The 18872-nt window shown below is 57.2% G+C and overlaps 1 protein-coding gene across 1 annotated transcript; it reads left to right on the top strand.

Annotated features, from left to right (window-relative positions):
• Positions 1-153: 153 nt before the first annotated feature.
• On the top strand, positions 154-14101 carry SNRNP40 (small nuclear ribonucleoprotein U5 subunit 40). Its single transcript, XM_048327315.1, has 10 exons — positions 154-375; positions 1088-1217; positions 1650-1743; positions 2830-2995; positions 3541-3663; positions 5614-5734; positions 6559-6641; positions 7036-7097; positions 9968-10071; positions 13683-14101. The coding sequence occupies exons 1-10, from the start codon at positions 154-156 to the stop codon at positions 13730-13732; spliced, it is 1155 nt and encodes a 384-aa protein (XP_048183272.1). The 3' UTR covers positions 13733-14101.
• The last annotated feature ends 4771 nt before the right edge of the window (positions 14102-18872 follow it).

The raw sequence follows: 18872 nt of genomic DNA, 5'->3' as shown, positions 1-18872 counted from the left end.
AGGCGCGCCAGAAGGCGCCGCACTCCCCGCTCAGTCCCCGGCGCGCCGGTAGCGTGTCGGGGGGCGGGACATCCAGGGCGCTCCGCCAATCAGCGCGGCGGGCGCGGCGGCGGCAGCCAATGGGGCGCGGGGGGCGGGGCCCGGCGGCCCGCCATGATCGAGCAGCAGAAGCGGAAGGTGCCGGGCCCCGGCCCCGCTCCCGGCCCCGCTCCCGGGCCCCCCCCGGGCCCCGCCGCCCCCGGCGCCGCCCCCGCGCCCGGCCCCGACCTCCCGCTCGTCCCCGTGCCCGCCAAGCGGCCCCGCCATGATCTGCCGGGAGCGCCGGGCACGGGCGGTGCAGGGGGGCAGCCTCCGGCCGGAGCTCTGCTGCAGGCGGTAATGGGGGGAACCTGAGGGATGGGGTGGGAAGAGACCCGGGATGGGATGGAAGGGTGAGGGAAGAAGCCCGGGGGTGGTTCCGGTGGGAGGGAAGGGCCAGGAGGATGTTGGGGCTGGGCACTGCTGAGGCACCTCCAGTGCTGCGTTCGGTTCTGGGCCCCTCAGAGGGACCCTGAGGGGCTGGAGCGAGTCCAGGGAAGGGAAAGGGGCTGGGGAATCCTGAGGGAGCTGGGAAAGGGGCTCAGGCTGGAGCAAAGGAGGCTCAGGGGGGCCCTTGTGGCTCTGCACAAGTCCCTGACAGGAGGGGGCAGCCGGGGGGGTCGGGCTCTGCTGGCAGGGAACAGGGACAGGAGGAGAGGGAACGGCCTCAGGCTGGGCCAGGGCAGGCTCAGGGTGGGCAGCAGCAGGAATTTCCCCATGGAAAGGGTGCTCAGGGATTGGCAGGGGCTGCCCAGGGAGATTTGGAGTGCCCAGCCCTGGAGGTGCCCAGGGAATTCCTGGAGGTGGCACTGAGTGCTCTGGGCTGGGGACAAGGAGGGGATGGGGCACCGGCTGGGCTCGATGCTCTGGGAGCTCTTTTCCCCCCTCGGTGATCCTGGGGTTCTGTAATTCTGGTGAGATGTGGTGTGGGAAGGCCGGGATGCCGGGCAGGGCTGGCCACACCCTGGGCTCGTCCCTCGTCCCCTCACCGTGTCCGTGTGTCCCTCAGGGCCCCCCGCGCTGCTCCTCGCTGCAGGCCCCCATCATGCTGCTGTCGGGACACGAGGGGGAGGTTTATTGCTGCAAGTTCCATCCCAATGGCAACACCCTGGCCTCGGCTGGCTTCGACAGGCTCATCTGTGAGTGTCCTTGCTGTCCCCCAGGCTGGGCTCACACGGGCTCAGGCCCTGCTGCTGAGGGGTTCAGCTCAGTCCTGGCCTGGCTGGGTCCTGAGCATGAAGGGTTTCCCCAGGAGGGTGCAGGAAGCTTTTCCCAGCTCCTCTCCAGGTCCCATCCTGATGGTGCTGGGAATGTGTCTTGCTGGGCACAGCGCTGTGTCCCCCTCACTCAGGCTGCAGAAGTGTGCAGAAATGCACTTTTTAATACTTAGAGTTGCTGAAGCAAAGATGATCTTTTTCCTAATAAATTCACCTTAATCAAAACCCCTAAATCATCTCTGCCCTGGAGCTCACACAGTGCTTCATTACTGCTGTTAATTATCCCACACTGCACACAGCAGGGGGGTGTTCCCGTGTTTGTCCTGCACTCACCCCTCCCCTGCTGTCCCCCAGTGCTCTGGAACGTCTACGGGGACTGCGACAACTTCGCCACGCTGAAGGGACACAGCGGGGCCGTCATGGAGCTGCACTACAACACGGATGGCAGGTGAGGGCAGGGGCCTTCTGCTGCTCAGGGTCCCCCGGGGACTCACTGAGCCTCAGGGAATGGGGCTGGGAAAGGGGCTGGAGCCCCAGGAGAGCCTGAGGGAGCTGGGGAAGGGGCTCAGCCTGGAGCAAAGGAGGATCCAGAAGGGAAAAGCTCTGCAGCAGAGCCTTCCCCAAACTTCCCTCACTTTCTTTTCCCCTCACGTTTTCTCCCACTTTTTATTTTCCCCTCACAGTGAGGGAGACCCTGAGGGGCTGGAGCGTGTCCAGGGAAGGGAACGGAGCTGGGAAGGGGCTGGAGAATTCCTGAGGGAGCTGGGAAAGGGGCTCAGCCTGGAGCAAAGGAGGCTCAGGGGGGCCCTTGTGGCTCTGCACAAGTCCCTGACAGGAGGGGGCAGCCGGGGCGGTCGGGCTCTGCTGGCAGGGAACAGAGACAGGAGGAGAGGGAACGGCCTCAGGCTGGGCCAGGGGAGGCTCAAGGTGGACAACAGCAGGAATTTCCCCATGGAAAGGGTGCTCAGGGATTGGAATTGCCCAGGGAGGTTTGGAGTGCCCATCCCTGGAGGTGCCCAAGGAATTCCTGGAGGTGGCACTGAGGTGGGGATGGGGCACAGCTCGGATTTGATGATCCTGGAGGGCTTTTCCACCCTCAGTGATCCTGGGATTGTTGCCCTTGCTCAGTCCATGGACACCCAGTCCCTGAAGTGTGGCTTTTCCAGCGTGCCCAAAGGATCTGGGGGCACCTGTGACCCACCAGTGCCATTGATGCTGTTCTGGGGAACAGAGGGAAGCTTCTGTTGGGTGTCTGGGGGGTGCTGGCGAGGGAGAGAGAGAACAAGTGAGATACTGGTTAATTTAAGACGCTGTTCCACCATTCCTGCTGAGCTTTTCTGCCTGTGTTCATCCCAGAGAACATTTGAGGAGGCAGAAAAACAATTGATAACCAGGATTAGAGGGAGTTTGTGCTGCTCCAGTGTCAGTCAGGCTCCTCTGAAACACCAAATGGGGGGACATTCTTCCCTTGCTGGCTATTCCTGAAGGAGAGCTGGGGAGGGAACGGAGCCCTCACGGTGGCTGTTGCCTGCAGCATGCTCTTCTCAGCATCCACGGACAAAACCGTGGCTGTGTGGGACAGCGAGACCGGCGAGAGGGTGAAGAGGCTCAAGGGCCACACGTCCTTCGTCAACTCCTGTTACCCGGCCCGGAGGGGACCCCAGCTCGTCTGCACCGGCAGCGACGATGGCACTGTCAAGGTCGGTGTGTTCCCAGGGGAAAAGGCTGGGGAAGAAAGGTGGAAGAGTTTTTGGGATCTGAATTGAGCCTTTTGTTGCTCGTTCCGTTATCTTAGCGCTGCGAGTTCAAAATCAAAAATGCGACACCGAATTTCACTGCTCCTTTTTTTTTTTCTGTGGTTCTCAGGGGGTTGTGAAGGTTGAGCTGCTCAGTTGGATTTTTTTTCTGCTGCTCTGGATTAGCAAAGCATGAGAAAATTATTCCTGAAATGTGTGCTGGTCCCTTTTTCCTTCTCCTGAAATCTGTGCTGGCCCCTTCTTCTCTTTCCTGGACTCTCCTGTGCTGGCCCCTTCTTCCCTCCCTCCATTCCTGTGCTCCAAACACACCAGGTTTAATGTTTTTTATGAAGATCTCTAGATTGAATCTTTTTTATCATGATCTCCCGAGACCTAAAGAGGGATTTTAGGAGAGCAGTCTGAGTCTCTGCCAATATCTGTGCAGCTCCCTGGGATTTTGGTGTTAAATATCCGTGTCCACCTCTTACAACTGCCACGTTTCTTCCCAGCTGTGGGATATCAGGAAAAAAGCTGCTGTCCAGACATTCCAGAACACCTACCAGGTCCTGGCTGTCACCTTCAATGACACCAGTGACCAGATCATCTCTGGAGGCATCGACAATGACATCAAGGTAGGACCCTGCGTGTCCCCGTGTCCCTTTCCCACTGTGCCCCCCTTTTCCATCCTGTCGCTCCCCGCGTTGCTCAAGGGCACCCATGGGGGTCACCTGCTGAATTTTACATCCCAACCCCCCCTGGACCCGCTGTGTCCATCCCTGCTGGTGGCTAAAGAGGCAGGGAGCCGCTCCAGGCTGGCACGTGACAGCCTGGCATTCCCGGTGTCCCAGCTCTGCTGTCACCCAGTGTGGAATGCTGGCTGTGCTGGCAGCCTGTGACAGGGCAAATGTGAGCTCAGCTGAAGAAAATGTGGTGCCACGTCCCCTCTGTGCCCTTTGCTCCAGTTTGCAGCTCGCTCTGGCACCTGCTGGTGTGGAAAGTTCTTATTTAAGAGTGAGCTCAGCGTTTCATTCAGCTGATTTCCCTGGTGGCTGCAGGGCTCAGGCTGTGGCCCTGTGCCCTCAGCCCCTGCTCCAGCCTGTCCCCAGCGTGTCACAGCCAGGGCTCGGTGTGGCACTGCCCCCAGAGCTGTCCCCAGCGTGGCACAGCCAGGGCTCGGTGTGGCACTGCCCCCAGAGCTGTCCCCAGCGTGGCACAGCCAGGGCTCGGTGTGGCACTGCCCCCAGAGCTGTCCCAGCGTGGCACAGCCAGGGCTCGGTGTGGCACTGCCCCCAGAGCTGTCCCAGCGTGTCACAGCCAGGGCTCGGTGTGGCACTGCCCCCAGAGCTGTCCCCAGCGTGTCACAGCCAGGGCTCGGTGTGGCACTGCCCCCAGAGCTGTCCCCAGCGTGGCACAGCCAGGGCTCGGTGTGGCACTGCCCCCAGAGCTGTCCCCAGCGTGGCACAGCCAGGGCTCGGTGTGGCACTGCCCCCAGAGCTGTCCCCAGCGTGGCACAGCCAGGGCTCGGTGTGGCACTGCCCCCAGAGCTGTCCCAGCGTGTCACAGCCAGGGCTCGGTGTGGCACTGCCCCCAGAGCTGTCCCCAGCGTGGCACAGCCAGGGCTCGGTGTGGCACTGCCCCCAGAGCTGTCCCCAGCGTGGCACAGCCAGGGCTCGGTGTGGCACTGCCCCCAGAGCTGTCCCCAGCGTGGCACAGCCAGGGCTCGGTGTGGCACTGCCCCCAGAGCTGTCCCCAGCGTGGCACAGCCAGGGCTCGGTGTGGCACTGCCCCCAGAGCTGTCCCAGCGTGGCACAGCCAGGGCTCGGTGTGGCACTGCCCCCAGAGCTGTCCCCAGCGTGGCACAGCCAGGGCTCGGTGTGGCACTGCCCCCAGAGCTGTTCCCAGTGCCCCTTGTTGGGAAGAACAGCCTGAAACTGTGGGAATTGGGACTGGCTTCTCTGTGCCACCTGGCAGTGGGATTTGGGGATTTTGTAGCCAGTTCAGGAGTTCTGACACTGAACTCTTTGGAGGTTGAACATCTTCACTTAGAAATCTTCTAAAAGGCAAATTCTGTCTTCCTCCAACACACACAAAGTTCCAGCCTCATATTTTCATAGAATCATGCAATGGTTTGGGTGGGAAACACCTGAAAGCCCAGCTCACTCCAAACCCCTCCATGGGCAGGGACACCTCCCGCTGTGCCAGGCTGCTCCAGCCCCAATGTCCAGCCTGGCCTTGGGCACTGCCAGGGATCCAGGGGCAGCCCCAGCTGCTCTGGCAATTCCATGCCAGCCCCTGCCCACCCTGCCAGGGAACAATTCCTTCCCAAGATCCCATCCAGCCCTGCCCTCTGGCACTGGGAAGCCATTCCCTGGGTCCTGCACGTGTGGGGCTGCTGCCGTGTGACTCCTTGGGGGTTGAATACGTTCAGTCAGGAACCTCCTAAGGCACAAATCCCCTTTTCCTACAACACCCCTCAAGCTCCAGCCCCCAGCAGCTGGAACCCAGAGCTGATTTGGCAGTACCTGTGTGGGATGCTCTGGGAGCTGCAGCTCCAGCATTCCTGGCTGTGTTTGCTGTGCCAGGTGTGGGACCTGCGGCAGAACAAGCTCACCTACACCATGCGGGGCCACGCCGACTCCGTGACGGGCCTGAGCCTCAGCTCCGAGGGCTCCTACCTGCTCTCCAACGCCATGGACAACACAGGTACACCCTGCTGAGGCTCCCGGGACACCTCTGGGTGTTCATCCCGGGAAAAAAGCACCCAGAGGTGGGGTGGGCTGCAGGGAGTTTGGCTCCGGAGTTAAACCGTGGATTCGCGTCCTTGGCGGGGGGAGCAGCTCCCTCAGGGGGGTTTGTGCCCGCTCCTGCAGGGCACTGGGGACACGGGACATGGCACAGGTTTGTCCCCTCATGGCAGTGACAGCCCAGCTCCTGCAGGGCACTGGGGACACGGGACATGGCACAGGTTTGTCCCCTCATGGCAGTGACAGCCCAGCTCCTGCAGGGCACTGGGGACACGGGACATGGCACAGGTTTGTCCCTGAGCAGCAGTGACAGCCAAGCTCCTGCAGGGCACTGGGGACATGGGACATGGCACAGGTTTGTCCCCTCATGGCAGTGACAGCCCAGCTCCTGCAGGGCACTGGGGACACGGGACATGGCACAGGTTTGTCCCCTCATGGCAGTGACAGCCCAGCTGCCACCCTGCCCGTCCCATCGAGGTGCCCAGTGAGGCTGAGCCCATCAGGACCGTGCCCATGGGATGTGTCAGGATAAAGCAAATCCTCCTGTAAGGAGGTGGTGGCTGACTTCTGGGGTAACTGGTTTGGATTTTCCCGCTCTGGGTGTAGTTACATGTTGCTGCTTTTGTCCTGCCAGAGCAAAGCTTCCTGCAGGGAAAGCTGCTGGTTCCCTTTGGCTTTTGGGGACATGAAGGGGACAGGGAGCACGTCCTGGGCACGGGGAAGGGTTTTCCAGGGCTGCCCTTTCCCTGGCACCCTCAGCTGCTGGCTCTGACTCTGTTGCAGTTCGGATCTGGGACGTGAGGCCCTTCGCCCCCAAGGAGAGATGTGTGAAGATTTTCCAGGGGAATGTCCATAATTTTGAGAAGGTGAGTGTGCTCCACTCCTTGTTCAATTCCCCCTGCTATTAACTTCTCTCTAAATTGTTTTTTTTCACTTCAAGTTTAGGCCAGAAAGGGCCTTAATAAGAACTCAAAGAAAGATGAATACTCAAAGTGGGATTCCAATTAAAGCCTCAGTAACAAGATTTCTTTGCTCAGTTCAGCTGTAATTAGCTGTAAATTAAGTATTTTCTACACTTACCATCTACTTTGTGTGAAATAACAAGGCACTGGCTGTTTGCAGCAATAAAATAAAATCTGTAATTACCACCTCGTCTTCCAAGGAAGATCATTAAAGTGGTGCTGGTTAAAGTCTCCTGGCGATTTTAATTCAAGGAGAAGGGGAAAACTGAACAGATCTGTGCATGTTCTTTTATTTTAGAACCTTCTGAGGTGCTCCTGGTCCCCAGATGGCAGCAAAATTGCAGGGGGGTCGGCTGACAGGTGAGTTGCCACTGCATCCCTCTGTCCCCATGGATTTGCAGCATTCCTGGGTCCAACTCTGAAGGCTCAGGGTTGGGTGTGAGATCCCAAACAACCCTCAGGAGTTTTCCTGATTTCCTCAGGGATGCGTTTCTGTTGCTTTGGTGTCTGTGGAGGAGCTTCTGACTGTTGTAAAATCTGATTATTAGTGTCAAAAACTGGCTGGGGATCTGCTCAGGATCCCCCAGCAGGGCCAGCAGGTGACAGCGACATCTTTGCCACTGGGTTGGACCCCTGGGTGTCCTGGCAGAAGCTTGGGAGGGTCTTTGAGAGCAGGGTCTGCGTGTGGGGTTAGAGGATGAGGAGCACAAATCCCAGTTACATCCCTGCATGCTGGGATTCCAGGGATCATTAGTGATCCCTCCTTTAACTGAGGAGACATAAAGATCAATTAGCACACATCAGACTCGTGAATGAGAGGTTCTCTAGGCTAAAGTCAGCCGAGGAGCGAAAGAGGCAGAGGGAGAAGCAGCACGGGGGCTGAAGGTCCCTGTGAAGGACACCAATGGCCCCTGGAGCAAAGCCAGGCCCAAATGCAGAGCCAGGGAGACAGGAATTCCTGCAGGCTGGGGGCCAGGGCATGGAGCAGCAGTAATCAGCAGATTAATGAGTTTCTGGTAGCAGAGAGGCAGAACTCGAGCTCTCCCTGCCCACTTTTAGTGGGGCAGCTGTCCCAGCATAAACCTGAGCCGGGACTCTGCCCCCAGCCCTGCTGGGCACTGACAGGGAGAGGAATTCCTGCCTGGGAGAGGAATTCCTGCCTGGATCCCTGCGTCAGGGGCAGGCTGAGCCCTGCTCTGGGCAGCTGTGCCAGGAGTTTGGGTCAGTGGGTTCATTCTGCAGGTGCTGATGGAGCTCCTGGGGCAGGTCAGACCAGGCCACTCCAATCTTTCTGCTATCAGAGAGCTTTCAGGTTATTTTAATTGTTATTTTATTTTCATTTTTGGGGTTTTTTTAATTAATTATTTTTAAATTATTTTTTAAATTTTTTTTTGTTTTTATTGTTATTTTAATTTTTTTAGGACTATTTTCAGGAAAAGCAAAGCAAGGTTAAACAAACATTTTGTTTTGAGTACAAAACAGTCCCCCAGTGATTTCTCTCTCCTTGTGCACTGTGCCTGTGTTGGAGGGACAATCACCTGAATGTTTTTTGGGGTTGAGCCCTTCAGAAGTGTTGTAGTAAAATCAGCCACTTTGCCTGCCTTGCAACACCAAATTAAAAACCACAACAGCAGAGTGCCTTGAGAAAGCAACAGGGACAATTCCTGCCTGCTGGATAAGAGCTGGGCTTGAAATCATCCTCATTCAAGGCTTGCATTGCAGGTCTGGGGGCTTCCCTCAAGGAAATAAATCACAGAATGGCACCAGCCTGAAAAGTTCCTAAGGAGGAGGAGTACCTGGTGCTGGTACCCAGTGTCCTGTCTGGGCAGCCAGCAGGGGTTATAAATCATTCAGGGCTTTTTCTGGGGATGAAAAGCAGCATTTCAGTGAAAATCCAGGCTGATTGTACAAACAAATCATCTTTTTTTTTTTTTGTCTGGTTTGCAAAGCCCTGCCATGGAAAGGAAGGGGGAAACTGAGGAGCCCCAAAGAAGCCTGGAAGGGTCCAGCCTTGGTGTTGAGGGCTGAGGGAGGGGCCACCCATCCCCAGCAGGTCTGAATCCCTGCGGGAGAACCCTGGGATGCACAGTGACCTTCCCTGGGAGCAGGGGATTGCTTTTCCGAGTGTCCAGGGGCTGTCCCCCTCCCTCAGCCTCTGGAAGCCCAGGGATGCCCTGGGGGGCGACTGCAGAGCTGCTCTTCCCACCAAACCCAACTGCTGCCCTTTCCTGCTCCAGGAATTCCGTCTGAGCTGTCCATCACCTCCCCAAGGAGCAGGGTGGGAGGGCGGGGTGAGCATCACCCAGCTGCAGCTCTCCCCAGCCACTGATTTCTCTTCTGTTGTTGCAGAGCTGAGAGCCTCGTGCCAAATTCCCTTCCCTGATGCTGGGAAGGGAGGGAAGGAGGGAGGGGTGTGGGATACCTGTGCAGGTGAGCTGCAGCACCACCTCCCCTGGGCCTGCAGGGTGTGCATCTTGTTGTGCTGCATCCAAATCTCCCTGGCCAGGCCAGGGCGTGGCTCTGCTTCCCTGTGGAGCTCCCCACAGCACACCCAGGGATTTGGGGCTCTGTTTCCCTGGCTCTGAGGCCGTTTGTAGGAGCAGTGGGAAAGCTGAGCTGGGCCTGGTACCAGCCATTCCTTCCTGAGCTCCCAGGGAAGGATCCTGGCGGGTTCTGCCCCTCAGCTCAGGTGGGGGCTCAGGCCTGAGGGAGGGTGATGAGGGTGATCCCGTCACTCCCTAGTAACTGCTGGGAAGTGGATCATGTGGCACAGCCAGAGGAAATCCATCTCTGGAGCTGCTGGCTGTGAGGGATTGCACTGCAGCAGGGGCTGGGGGGCTCTGGGCCCCTCCTCACTGCCAGCCCAAGGTGATGCCTGGACGTGCAGAGAGTGTTTGGGGGTGTTTGTGAGGTGAGACCCCTCCTCCCCATTCCCAGTGCTGATTTTCTCCCTGTGCCTGCACTATCAGGGATTCCTTTGGCCTCACAGCTTTCAAATCCAAATCCCCTGTGCCCTGAGGGATGAAATGCAGTGCTGGCAGTGAGGTTTTTGCCTCTTGACCTTTTGATTCCTACCTGCTCAGCCCTCTGCTCTCCTGAATCAGTCAGGGCAGCATTTTTCTCCCGAGAAGTTCCTGTTTATCCGCACTCTGAGCTGTTCCAGCCAGCTCAGAACCACCTGGGGGTGCTTTCTTTCCCTGCTTGCTGCCCTCACTGGGCCTCTGTTGCAGGTTTGTGTACGTGTGGGACACCACCTCCAGGAGGATCCTCTACAAGCTGCCCGGCCACGCCGGCTCCGTGAACGAACTGGCTTTCCACCCCGAGGAACCCATCAGTAAGTGCTCCCCTCCTCCCCAGGAGGCAGCTCCAGGGCTCGCTGAACTGCTGATCCTCTGGGAAGCAGCCCCCAAAATTGCCAGAGTGGCTCAGAGCCCCATTATCAGATTTAGGGGTGGCAGGGTCTTGTTTGCTCATCTGGGTGGGGGCAGCCTGGGCTGAGCACAGGGACTCTGGGACTGGGGTGGGGACACCCAGAGGGCAGCAGGGTGGCTCTGGGGGTGGCTGCCACTGCCCAGGGCTCGTCCAGCCTTCCCAGGGGCCACGAGGAAAGGGTTTGAGATGTCTGGGACACAGGGATAGAACCGTGTTTGGGGATTCTGTGAGGACGTGGATCACCTGCGGTGTCCTGACTTCCCCAAAAGCTGTAGGAAGCAAATCAGAGAATCACAAAATCACAGAATCATGGAATGGGTTGGGTTGGAAGGGGCCTTAAAGCCCACCCAGTGCCACCCCTGCCCTGGCAGGGACACCTCCCACTGTGCCAGGCTGCTCCAGCCCCAATGTCCAGCCTGGCCTTGGGCACTGCCAGGGATCCAGAGGCAGCCCCAGCTGCTCTGGCAATTCCATGCCAGCCCCTGCCCACCCTGCTGGGGAACAATTCCTGCCCAAGATCCCACCCAAAGGAAGCTCTTGGTGCAGTGGAGGTGTCTCACACATGGCACCACAGTCAGAGCTGGGTGATGCAGAGCTTGTGGTGGCTTTTCAGAGCCATTTTTACCCTCAGCAGGAGCTGGGACCAGGTTCCATCCCCATTTCCTGGTCCAGCATGGGCTGGGCAGGTGTGCAGGGTGCTGTGTTTCCATGGAAATGCTCACCTTGGCCAGGTCAGCAGCCAAAAATTGCCAGCAGTCCACCCCAAAGCCAAGCTAAGAGCTCGGTCATGCCAAGGGGCAGGGAGGGAGTTCTAGATTCATTCCTGGTTCTTCATGGCTCTTCCTGAGGCTGGGGCTGTGCTGGAGGAGCAGAGCCAGCTCCTCTCTGGGTGTGGGATCATGTGCCGAGCTCCTCTTGGGTCATCAATCACTGGGCTTCAGATAAAAATTAAAAAGCTATTATTAAGAACCTGTGGAGTCGTGCAGCTGCTGGCTGTGAGGGCCTGGGAACGCTAATCCTATAAAGCAGTGCGGGATGCTGAGCTGCACGGGCAGCCAGGCTGTGGCAGGGTGACACACACCGGGCTGCAGCTGGTGGTGGAGCCCCCAGAGCTCTCCTGGACAGGGATTAAACCACAGCTGCTGTCAAACCCGCCTCTTCTGGGTCATTCCTGTGGCTCTGTGCCTTGAATTCCCTGAAGGGGGGAAGGGCTGGAGAGGGAATCCTGTGAGGAGAGGCTGAGGGAGCTGGGATGGGGCTGGAGAGGGAATCCTGTGAGGAGAGGCTGAGGGAGCTGGGAAGGGGCTGGAGAGGGAATCCTGTGAGGAGAGGCTGAGGGAGCTGGGATGGGGCTGGAGAGGGAATCCTGTGAGGAGAGGCTGAGGGAGCTGGGATGGGGCTGGAGAGGGAATCCTGTGAGGAGAGGCTGAGGGAGCTGGGATGGGGCTGGAGAGGGAATCCTGTGAGGAGAGGCTGAGGGAGCTGGGAAGGGGCTGGAGAGGGAATCCTGTGAGGAGAGGCTGAGGGAGCTGGGATGGGGCTGGAGAGGGAATCCTGTGAGGAGAGGCTGAGGGAGCTGGGATGGGGCTGGAGAGGGAATCCTGTGAGGAGAGGCTGAGGGAGCTGGGATGGGGCTGGAGCTCCAGGAGTGGCTGAGGGAGCTGGGGAAGGGGCTGGAGAATTCCTGAGGGAGCTGGGGAAGGGGCTCAGCCTGGAGCAAAGGAGGATCCAGAAGGGAAAAGCTCTGCAGCAGAGCCTTCCCCAAACTTCCCTCACTTTCTTTTCCCCTCACGTTTTCTCCCACTTTTTTATTTTCCCCTCACAGTGAGGGAGACCCTGAGGGGCTGGAGCGAGTCCAGGGCAGGGAAGGAGCTGGGAAGGGGCTGGAGAATTCCTGAGGGAGCTGGGAAGGGGCTGGAGAATTCCTGAGGGAGCTGGGAAAGGGGCTCAGCCTGGAGCAAAGGAGGCTCAGGGGGGCCCTTGTGGCTCTGCACAAGTCCCTGACAGGAGGGGGCAGCCGGGGGGGTCGGGCTCTGCTGGCAGGGAACAGGGACAGGAGGAGAGGGAACGGCCTCAGGCTGGGCCAGGGCAGGCTCAGGGTGGATTTTGGGAACATTTCCCCGTGGAAAGGGCTGTCCAGCCCTGGTGGTGGAGTGCCCATCCCTGGAGACGCTCCGGAGTCCTGTGGGTGTTGGTGGCCCTGGGGCTGGCGCTGGGCTCGGCGGGGCTCCCCAGCCTCTCGGGTGCCGTGGCTGCGGGCAGGGCGGCTCCGGGCTGTGGGAGCCGGCTCCCGGGGGGTTTTCCCTGTTCCCAGGGCATGGAGGGTCCTGGGGCCGCTTTCCTGGCCGGATGGGCCCTCTAGCGGCACTCGGCGCTCCCGGGGTGGAGCTCGGGAGCCTTTCCAGAGCTGTTCATCCCCCTCTCCCTCCACTCCCGGCTCGGCCGTTCCCGCCTGCACTTTGGGACACTCGGGACAGGGGATGGCAGCGGCCAGCACGGCCTGGGATCGGTGTCACTCGTTCCATGGCTTTTTTTGGGAAGCAACTGAAATTCGGCTTCCAGCAAAATGAGGAGTTCAGTGCTGTGGCCTTCAGGAGGTCTCAGACCACTGGGAGAATTGTTATGTTCTATTCTAATTATGTTCTATTCTCATTTTTATATTCTATTTGTTATGTTCTATTCTCATTTTTATATTCTAATTGTTATGTCCTATTCTCATTTTTATATTCTAATTGTTATGTTCTATTCTCATTTTTATATTCTATTCTATTTATGTTCTATTCTTATTTTTATATTCTATTCTAATTGTTATGTCCTATTCTCATTTTTATATTCTATTCTATTTGTTATGTTCTATTCTCATTTTTATATTCTAATTGTTATGTTCTATTCTCATTTTTATATTCTATTCTAATTGTTATGTCCTATTCTCATTTTTATATTCTATTTGTTATGTTCTATTCTCATTTTTATATTCTATCCTATTTGTTATGTTCTATTCTCATTTTTATATTCTATTCTAATTGTTATGTCCTATTCTCATTTTTATATTCTAATTGTTATGTTCTATTCTCATTTTTATATTCTATTTGTTTTGTTCTATTCTCATTTTTATATTCTATTCTAATTGTTCTATTCTCATTTTTATATTCTAATTGTTATGTTCTATTCTCATTTTTATATTCTATTCTAATTGTTATGTCCTATTCTCATTTTTATATTCTATTCTAATTGTTCTATTCTCATTTTTATATTCTAATTGTTATGTTCTATTCTCATTTTTATATTCTATTCTAATTGTTATGTCCTATTCTCATTTTTATATTCTAATTGTTATGTTCTATTCTCATTTTTATATTCTATTTGTTATGTTCTATTCTCATTTTTATATTCTATTCTAATTGTTCTATTCTCATTTTTATATTCTAATTGTTATGTTCTATTCTCATTTTTGTATTCCATTCCCATTTTTATGTTTACTTTGTTGTCTTCCTTTCTTCCTCCCCCCCTCAGTTCTCTCCGCATCCAGTGACAAAAGGCTCTACATGGGGGAGATCCAGTGAGGCCCACGAGGAGCTGGTGGGATCCGCGCCCTCGGGATCCCGGATCTGCGGGAGCTGGATGGATTCTCTCCAGTGGAGAAGGTCACAGCAGCTCGGTGTGGCAGCCCAGCCCACCCTGCTGCAGCCTGTCCCCTCTCCACATCTCACTGTGCAGCTTTTTCCGCCTCCCCTTTTCTTTGGGGAGGCAGGAAAATTTGGGATTGAAAGGAATTCCGTTTTGGCCGTGCCACTGACAATGAAACCCTTCTCCAGATCCCTTGAAATTGAGGAGTTTTGTTTCAGTTCCACCCGTGGCCTGTAAATTCCCTGTCCTGTTTCTCTTGGGTTTTTTTGATACAGTTAAAACTGCAATAAATGGCTTTTTACACAGCTCAGTGCCTGGCCTTTATTGCTCTGGTTCCTTTTCTGTTCTCCAATATTAAATCCAAGTCCTCACCTGTGGATGACCAGGGAAATCATCGAGGTTGAACTCAGGGAATGGTTCCCATCCCATCCCACCCCTGCCATGGGCAGGGACACCTCCCACTGTCCCAGGCTGCTCCAGCCCCAATGTCCAGCCTGGCCTTGGGCACTGCCAGGGATCCAGGGGCAGCCCCAGCTGCTCTGGCAATTCCATGCCAGCCCCTGCCCACCCTGCCAGGGAACAATTCCTGCCCAAGATCCCACCCAGCCCTGCCCTCTGGCACTGGGAAGCCATTGCCTGGCTCCTGGCCCTGAATCCCTTGTCCCCAGTCCCTCTCCCAAATCCAGGGAGCATCAGCTTCAGCAGGGTCCTGTCAGCTGCTCACATCCACCTCCCGTCATTACCGTGACTCCCAGCGGGAATGGCAGGCGGGATCCCATGGGAATGGCTGCTGCAGCCCTGGGCTTGTCCCTGGTCCCCTGGGGTGTCCCGGTGTCCCTGCCCTCAGTGGGTGAGTGACAGGAGCCCTCAGGGTGCTGCTGCTCAGGCCCGGGCAGATCCATCTCCGGATCCCGATGGATGAACGGCTCTGAGCGGATAAACCCTCCCTGGAGAGGAGCAGGCAGGGCTGGAGGCACCGGAGGTTTCTTTTTAACTGCAGAGGGTTAAAGAGCCCTGAAACACACGGGAAGAGGGGCTGGGACTGCCAGGAGGGACCCAGATATTCCGGAGTGAGAGCCTCGTGCCCAGGGATGAGCCCCTTCCTCCTGGCTGAGGAGGGGCTGCCACGTGCATTTAGGGCTTAATTAGAGCCTGTTGTAATCCCAAGGGTTTAGGGGTTTATTTGGATCCATACCCCAGTGTCAGAGGGGAGAGAGACCCTTGGGGCTGAGCCAGGACAGCAATCCTGAGCTTTGCCAAGTCCTGTTTGGTTAAAGGAACAAAGAAAGGGTTTTGTTTTCCTAATTCCCATCCCAAGAACGTGCAGGGGAGGGAGGGAGGGAGGGAGGGAGGGGCGTCATTCTGCCCCTGCCCTGAGGTGTGGGGAGTCCTGGGGCTCCTGAAGCCTCTGGGTGCCCCCCCCCAGGGTGGGGCAGTGGGGGCTGGGTGGACCCAGAGCCCACCCTGGGGTCTGTGGGTGTCACCCCCTGTGCCCCCGGACACCCCTCCATGGCCTGGGCACGATGGACACGGAGCCATGACCCAGATCGGGGAAATGATCCGGATTAAGGGCAAATCCTTGGGCTGAGGGAGCAGCGGGATGGACAGAGCCAGACCCTGGATGGACAGAGCCAGATGTGGATGGACAGAGCCAGACCTGGATGGACGGAGCCAGGCCTGGATGGACAGAACCAGACCCTGGATGGACGGAGCCAGGCCTGGATGGACAGAACCAGACCCTGGATGGACGGAGCCAGGCCTGGATGGACGGAGCCGGACCTGGATGGACAGAGCAGGCCCTGGATGGACAGAGCCAGACCTGGATGGACAGAGCAGGCCCTGGATGGACAGAGCAGACCCTGGATGGACGGAGCCAGGCCTGGATGGACAGAACCAGACCCTGGATGGACGGAGCCAGGCCTGGATGGACAGAGCAGGCCCTGGATGGACAGAGCCAGACCTGGATGGACAAAGCAGACCCTGGATGGACAGAGCCAGATGTGGATGGACAGAGCCAGGCCTGGACGGACAGAGCAGGCCCTGGATGGACAGAGCCAGACCTGGATGGACAAAGCCAGGCCCAGCACGGGCAGAGCCAGGCCCAGGATGGATGGAGCCAAATAAACCTTTGATCCCAATGGACAGTGAGGAGGGAGACATGGATGGGGCAGCTCGAGGTTTCACTGCTCTTTGCAATTAGGGCTGGACAATGCCCACCCCTCGGACCATGTGTCCATGTCCCAGCCCCTGGGAGAGAAGGAAGTTGGTTTGGGAGAAGCTGGAGCCCACCGTGGAGGGCTGGCACTGACCACCCCAGAGGTGCCAGGGCCAGCAGTGCCACCACCCCTTGGGGACAGGACAATGCCCCGTGCTGAGCAGCCGAGAATCCAGGGGGATTTGGGGTCAGTCCCTCTCATTCCCACTGGTTCCCAGCAGCACCCAGGGGGATTTGGGGTCAGTCCCTCTCATTCCCACTGGTTCTCAACAGCACCCAGGGGGATTTGGGGTCAGTCCCTCTCATTCCCACTGGTTCCCAGCAGCACCCAGGGGGATTTGGGGTCAGTCCCTCTCATTCCCACTGGTTCCCAGCAGCACCCAGGGGGATTTGGGGTCAGTCCCTCTCATTCCCACTGGTTCCCAGCAGCACCCAGGGGGATTTGGGGCCAGGCCCCCATGGTCCCCCTGGTTCCCAGCTTCCCCCAGGGCAGCCCAGGCCTCTCCTGGCTCCCATCCCACGCCGGATCCCTGCCAGCCCTGGGCCATGGCAGCAGCAAAGCGTTCACGGCTTCATCTGAGCGCAGAGAAAATTGTTTCCTTAAACAGGTTTATTCCTCCAAGGGAGGTATTTGCTTGAGAGATTTCCACTGGAAATTAAATCTTTCCTGGGATGCGGATAAACAGCCCCTGTTCCATGGAGCTGTGCTGGAGGCGGGGCTGATTCCCAGCTCCAGTGGGGACTGGGGGGCTGGAAGTGACCCCAGCATGGCCCTGGGGGGCTGTCCCCATCCCTGTCCCCATCCCCATCCCGGTCCTTGCCCCCTTGGCAGTGCCAGCATCCGCAAGAGATCCCGGATGGAGGCGGAGGCAGCGCCCGGAGCTCCTGGGGCGCAGCGGGATGGATCCAGCACCCCCACCCTGGCATTGGTGGGGACACCCCGGCCCATCCCAGCTCAGCCAAAGGCAGCTCCAGCCCCTCTCAGCCCCTTCCTGTCCTTCCTGCAGCTTTGCCCTTCCTTTCCCCACCTTTTCCCACTGCTGCTCCGAGGCTCCCTCAGGAATCCGGAGGGTTCCAAGGAGCGGGTGACGATTTCTGGAAGAACGGGAAACAATTATTTGCTCTGCTGGGGAATGGATGCTGTTCAGTCTGTGTTTAATGGAAAGCTAATTAAATTACATCGGCAAGTGAATAGAAATTTTTTGTTAATTGTGAATTTTGAGAGCTACAAAGGCGAAATGAGGATGGATCCTGTGATGTGCTGCCCCTCTCCCCAGCACAGAGACGATGACAACGGAGAAAGAACAGCGGGGACGCATTTTAATTCCTCCATCAATTCTCCAAGAGCCGCCCGAGCCCGATCCATTACCTGGGATCCACGGAGCTGACGGTGCCTGGCAGCTGGGGGCTCATTATGGTCAAACTGGGGAAAGGCTGGTTCAATAAATGTGTGTTTCTTCCTGGAGGTGGCTGGGGAAGTCGCAGAATCGTGGAATTCTGGAGTGGTTTGGTTGTAGGAATGTAAAGCTCACCCCATTCCACACCTTCCACCATCCCAGGGTGCTCCAAGCCCCAGTGTCCAGCCTGGGGCTGGGCTGAACCTGAGCCCAGGGATGGGGCAGCCCTGATCCTGGGTCTGGGACATCCCTGGAGTCAGGGCTGGAGCATTTTTGATGGAATGTCCCTGACCCCATGGCTGGAGCATCCCTTACCCCAGGGCATCTGTGACCCCACAACCAGGGCATCTGTGACCCCAGGGATGGGGCATTCCTGACCTGACCCTTGGTCTGGAACATCCCTGAACTCAGGGCTGGAGCATTTTTGACCCCAGGACTGGCACATCCTTCATGGCAGGTATGGAACATCCCTGGTATCCATGGCTGGAGTGCCACTGACCCCAGGGATGGAGCACCCTTGACCCCAGGGATGGAGCACCCTTGACCCCAGGGATGGAATATCCTTGACCCCAGGGCCAGGGTGTCCCTGACCCCATGGCTGGAGCATCCTTGACCCCATAACCAGGGCCGCTATGACCCCAGGGATGGAGCATTCCTGATCCCAAGTCTGGGACATCCCTGGACCCAGCACTGGAGCATCCTTGACCCCAGGGCTGACCCCAGGCTTGGGACATCCTTGGTCCCAGGTTTGGGGCACCCCTGGCAGCCAGGGCTGGAGCACTCCTGACCCCCAGCTGGGGTATCCTTTATGGCTGGACCATCCCTGGTCCCAAAGCCAGAGCACCCCTGGCCCTGGGACTGGGATGTCCCTGTCCCCAGGCTGCTCCAGCCCAGCCCAAATAGACAAAACCCAGATTTTTGGGATAAAAATATCAGTTCAATGAGAAAACCTGCTTTCCGTGTGTTCTCTTTATGCACCTGGCAGGGAGAGCTCTCTGTGGCATAAGGATACAGATGGGTTTTGACTTAAAACACCCTGGTTCAGTGGAAGGAGAGGATTTTGGGGGAGAGATCCCATCTGGTTCCTCCTGCCCTGGGAATGGAGATCTCAGCTGGGTCGGATCCAGCCCCACTGCCAGTCCTGTGGCCCTGGGGGACAGGGGACATCCCTGTCACCCCGCCAGGGCGTGTGGGGTGGCAGACAAGTGGAGTCCTGAGGGAAGGGTGGTTCCTCTCCCTTCTCCATCCCTCAAGAGATTTGAGATGAGGCTCTGACACCACCAGGGGAAACTGAGGCACAACAGGGCTGGGTGGGAGCACAGATCCTCACGGCTCCTTCCCATTTCCCATCCTCCCAATTAATTTCATGACCCTTTTTTTGATTTCCTCCTGATATTTGCTCTGTAATTTTGGCCATTGGGGGTTTTTCTCGCACATAAACCCCAGGGTGGGGGCTCTGGCATG

Source organism: Corvus hawaiiensis, chromosome 23 (assembly GCF_020740725.1).
Source record: "Corvus hawaiiensis isolate bCorHaw1 chromosome 23, bCorHaw1.pri.cur, whole genome shotgun sequence".
NCBI lineage: Eukaryota > Metazoa > Chordata > Aves > Passeriformes > Corvidae > Corvus > Corvus hawaiiensis.
Note: the sequence above shows the minus strand (reverse complement) of the source record. Positions and strands in the feature narration are given on the sequence as shown.

Coding starts and splice junctions, on each gene's coding strand:
- SNRNP40 (XM_048327315.1), top strand. CDS start 154: ATGATCGAGCAGCAGAAGCGGAAGGTGCCGGGCCCCGGCCCCGCTCCC. Junction 376..1,087: donor CCGGAGCTCTGCTGCAGGCG/GTAATGGGGGGA, acceptor TGTGTCCCTCAG/GGCCCCCCGCGCTGCTCCTC. Junction 5,735..6,558: donor CAACGCCATGGACAACACAG/GTACACCCTGCT, acceptor ACTCTGTTGCAG/TTCGGATCTGGGACGTGAGG.